The sequence below is a fragment of the Penaeus monodon genome, chromosome 10, assembly GCF_015228065.2.
Source record: "Penaeus monodon isolate SGIC_2016 chromosome 10, NSTDA_Pmon_1, whole genome shotgun sequence".
Classification (NCBI taxonomy): Eukaryota; Metazoa; Arthropoda; class Malacostraca; order Decapoda; family Penaeidae; genus Penaeus; species Penaeus monodon.
In genome coordinates, this window is record NC_051395.1 from 43,040,120 (window position 1) to 43,045,119 (window position 5,000).

The following is a 5,000-nucleotide window of genomic DNA, read 5'->3' on the forward strand; positions in this document are numbered from 1 at the left end:
TTCTCTCTTCTGCCCCTCCCTCCTCCCCTCCCCTCTCTCTCCTGCTTCTCGTCCTGTATGTCACACCGATCCCTGTACTGGAACTAACAATCTTACTCTTCTCTCTCTCTCTCTCTTTCCTCTCTCTCCTCTTCTCCACTCTCTCGCTTCTCTCTCTCCTCCTTCTTCTCTCTTTCTCTCTCTCTCTCTCCTCTCTTCGTCTGTCCCTCTCGTCTGCGTCTCTCTCTCTCTCATCTCTCCCTGCTCTCTCTCTCTCTCCCCGCCTCTCTCTCCCCTCTCTCTTCTCCTCGTGGTCATCTTTCCTCTCGCCCGCTCTTTCTAATCTAGCCTCCTCTTTACTACTCTCTCCTCCTCTGTTACTCTCCGTCTTCGCTCCTCACCCTGTCTTCTGTCTGTCTGTCTGTCTCTCTCTCTCCCTTTGCTCTCATCTCCCCCCCTCTCTCTCTTCTTTCCCTCAATCTCTCTCCCCCGCCCTCTCTCTCTCTCTCTCTTTACCTGGGTATAACCATCTCCGTGTGTCCGCTGAAGAAGTACCTGAGTAGTAGCTCTTGCCCTCCTAGTACCTTGGGCCCTTTGACAGCGTGGTTTCAATGAGCATCGATCCTGGGTCTCCTCCTCCCTGGAAGCCCTTAGTCCTAGGCCCGTTGTCTCGGTTGGCCTTGGGCGACTCAAATACCTTCTCCTGCTCGCCCTGCCATATGCACCCGGGATGCTGGGGGGGTATGTTACTAGGGGGGGGGGGGGGGGGGGGGGGGGGGGGGGGGGGGTCTCCTAGAGCATGTATGGTTATCTATTCTGGGTAGCGAAAGGTATGAGGAGAGATAGAATGTATAGAGGTGATTGATGAGAAGATGTGGTTCATGCTACGAAGAGAGAATAGGATGGTATCGGTTCGTTGAGGAGAGAAAACATGTATACCTGGAGCATGGAGGGAGGAGGGAGGGAGGGAGGGAGGGAGAGAGGAGAGAGAGAGGAGAGGGGGAGGGAGAGGGAGGGAGGAGAAAGGGAGGGGAAGAGGAAGAGAGAGAGAGAGAGAGAGAGAGGAGAGAGAGAGAAGGAGAGAGAGAGAGAGAAGATAACGCGAAGCATGAGAGGGAGGAAGGAGGTGAGAGGAGGAGGGGAGGATGGAGGGAGGTGGGGGAGAGAGAAGAGGAGGAGGGAGGAGGGGAAGGAGGGAGAGAGAGAGAGAGAGAGAGAGAGAGAGAGAGGAGAGAGAGTAGAGAGAGAGAAGAGGAGAGAAGGAAGGAGAGAGAGAGAAGTGAGAATAGAAGGCCGACAGATTTTCCTACTGAAGATCCCGATATGCCGTTGATGCCTCTGACGCCCAGGTACCCATATCTGCCGGAGCTTCCTTGGGGCTCTGGCCGCGGAATATCCCACGGGGCCGATAATGCCTCTCAGTCCGGGCTCGCCGCTCGTACCTCTGTCTCCTCTTAGGCAAAATCGAGCTGAAAGAGTTGAAAAATAGCAGTCGATTTTTTTTTTCTTTGGTGCAAAATATATTTCTGTGTGTTCAGGAGAAAGGAATCTCAATGATAAGAGAGATTAGGATAGATATTAATTGAGACTGGTTGAGTAAAAGTAATGGTTTGACTTTTGTCTCCAAACTGCACTCTAACTCGTACCGTATTGATGGCGTCTTAGCAGTGAGAATGCAGCGTCCAAGTTAAGAATATGGGTTTAACTAGAATACTTATCTTCTGAGTAGAACGCCATTCAGAATTGAATCATTACACGTTTTAAACTGATCTTCCTTACTCGAAATCTGTTAAATGATGATTTCTGTTGGTCAACAAGATTTAATTTCAGTGGCTATAATATGATAATTGAAATAAACTGTTTTATATATATATCTTTAGTTAATTTATTGTATACATTTTTACTTTATTGTTTACATCAATATCTCGTTGCAACAGTGATAATATATCACAGACTAAAAGAACGGAGGAACATCAGTTCAGAGTTCGGAGGTTGCCGGATTTGAAAGGTTCAACCTGTACTTTTTCTTACCAGGAAATTGGTTGCAAGAATCTCCTGTTTCTCCTTTCCTCCCTGGCACTCCATTGAGACCATCAATGCCCATCCTTCCTGGTTCTCCTTGAGGTCCTGATATTCCTTTGGCTCCTTTGTATCCTATGGCATCGCTACCTCGTCCAGGATAACCCTTCGGTCCTGTGAACAGTGTCTTCTGCGGTTATTGGTGTTTGGTGCAAGACAAGTGGGTAGAACCGTATTCTTGCAGTTGTAGTCGGGATCTTCAATTGTTTTGGGGGTATGCTTATCATTTTGGTCGTATTCGGAAAGCAAACAGAGAGATAGGAATGTGAATGCATACATAGCTATGGGTAAATTCAATTATTTATGAACAGAACAGACAGAAACACATGCAGAGACGCACGGGTAAACGCACACACTAGCACACATACAGCAAAAACCAATACGCTATCAGAGTCACAAGCAACCGCACATGCAAAAGACATTCCCGCTGCCCCCATACCCACACCCACATACACACGCACACGCACATGCGCTCTCTCTCTCTCTCTCTCTCTCTCTCTCTCTCTCTCTCTCTCTCTCTCTCTCTCTCTCTCTCTCTCTCTCTCTCTCTCTCTCTCTCTCTCTCTCACACTGTAATGAGACCGATGAGCGGTCGTGTGCAGACTAAGGCGCGTCTAGTAGGCTGAGGCAAAATTTTTGGATAGCGGTGAAGGTGCAGCAGACTCCGTCATCATTAGCAGCAGCTTTATTATGGCGAGAGAATGGTACAGCTCACTGGCAGAGATTCTGTCCGGCCAGGATGCTCTGGGCTGTCTGTCTGTTGCTCACAGGAAATTGACAAAGGGTTGCAGTGTATTAGGAAATGGAAGAGAGAGGATGTGTTCACGTAAACAGCGACACAAGGCAGATGTCGCATCCGCTGTTGTGTTGAGCAGAGGGCTTGGTATGCAAGAACTAGTGTAATTGTATTAAGATATATGTATAGGTTAAATGTTTCATATATATGGCAGTAGTAGAGAAGGGGTAGTGCCAGTAGTGCCAGCCCAGTGTGGCCACAAGGGAGGCCTGTTGGCCGAGGGTTGTGCGGGAAACACTTGAGATCCAGGTTAGATAAACAACGAGCGTTTCTGGGGGGATGTTGGTGGCATAGGCCTTATAAACACACACGCGCACACGCGCACACACACATACACACACAAACACACACACAAAAAAGTCACACGCGCACAGACACACACACACACACACCACACACACACACACAAAAAAAAGTCACACGCGCACAGACACACACACACACACACAAACACAAACACCACACACACACAAACACACAACAACGCACACACAGCGCACACACACACACACACACAAACACACACAAAAAAACAAACACACACCACAACACACAAACAACAACCACAACACACATACACAAACGCACGCAACAACACAACAACAAAACAACAAACACAACACACACACACAACACACACACACACAACACACAAACACACAACACACACACACACACACACACACACTCAAACTACATACACAAAACACACAAATTCACACAAAACACAAATACACAAACACACACACAAAACAGAGACCCCCCCCCCCCCCCACACACACAAACACAACAAAACACACAAATAACACACACAAAGCTTAGACAACCCCACCCCCCCATACACACATAAAACGCTCACAAAACATACACAAAACACATACTTAACACGCAAAACAAACAGAGACCCCCCCCCCCCCAAACACACACACACAAAACACACACAAAGCAAACAGAGACAACCCCCCTCCCCCTACACACACAACACACAAAACACACACATAACGCACACAAAACAGAGACAACCCCCTCCCCACACACACACACACGCACCGTCTTACCTTGCGGGCCAGGAAACCCAGGCACTCCATCGATACCATTTCGCCCATCTATGCCCGCCCGACCGTCCGTGCCCTTCTCTGCGTAGTCAGGCTCACCAGGGGCACCCTTCTCGCCCGGGAAGCCAGAGACCCCAAGGCGGCCCTTAGGTCCTCTTGATCCGGGCGCGGCTGGGATGCCTGCGGGATGAAGGAGAGAATGATGCTGGGAGGAAGATGCTGGGAGGAGAATGTTGAGAGAAGATGCTGGGAGGAGGAAGGACGGAAAGGATTGGGAGGGAACGAAGGAGCGAGAGAGAGAGAGAGAGGGAGAGGGAGAGGAACAGGGAAAAAGAGGGAGCGAGTGAGGGAGAGGTGGAGGGGATGGAGACAGAAAAGAGGGAGGAGGAAGAGAGACTAAGGAAGAGGAAGGAGCGATTGACAGAGAGAGAGAGAGAGAGAGAGAGAGAGAGAGAGAGAGAGAGAGAGAGAGAGAGAGAGAGAGAGAGAGAGAGAGAGAGAGAGATTGCACGCGAGAGGGAGAGAGAGAGAGAGAAAGAGAACGAGAAATAGAACTAGAAAGAGAGAGAGAGAAAGAGGGGCAGACAGACAGACAGAGAGATAAAGGCTGATAACCCCGAGGGACCCTCACCTTGATCACCCGGTTCCCCGCGTTCGGCGTTCCCCGGCGACCCTGGGGCACCGTCAGGGCCAGGCACCCCAGGGAAACCAGGGGAACCACGCGTCCCTGAGACCCCTGGTCTGCCGTCGAATCCTGAAGGACCGCGTCGACCCTGGATTCCCCCGGGGCCTGGGGCTCCTGGGGGCCCGCGGTGGACCTCAGGGTAGGCGGGGTCGTAGACGCCCCTGGGTCCGATGGGGCCCTCGCTTCCCTTTCTCCCCTTCGGTCCCTCGGCGCCCGGGTCTCCCTGGGGGAGATCGGGGGAGGGAGAAGTGATGGTGATGATGGGGATGAAATTGAAGAAGAAAGGAGAAGGGGACGAAGAAGAAGATGTAAATAAGTAGGTGATGGTGATGATGGTGATGAAATTGAAGAAGAAAGGAGAAGGGGACGAAGAAGAAGATGTAAATAAGTAGGTGATGGTGAAGAT

The 5,000-nt window shown here is 50.4% G+C and overlaps 1 protein-coding gene across 1 annotated transcript in view; it reads right to left on the reverse strand.

Annotated features, from left to right (window-relative positions):
• The window catches only part of LOC119577656 (collagen alpha-2(IX) chain-like), an 83,588-nt gene that overhangs the window by 73,015 nt on the left and 5,573 nt on the right, over positions 1 to 5,000 (reverse strand). Inside the window, exons 7-9 of the mRNA XM_037925216.1 lie at positions 4,541 to 4,817; positions 3,913 to 4,089; positions 2,011 to 2,172 (exon numbers count right to left, since the gene is read on the reverse strand). Of these exons, the coding sequence (XP_037781144.1) occupies positions 2,011 to 2,172; positions 3,913 to 4,089; positions 4,541 to 4,817 (616 nt within the window). The remainder of the gene's footprint in view (positions 1 to 2,010; positions 2,173 to 3,912; positions 4,090 to 4,540; positions 4,818 to 5,000) is intronic.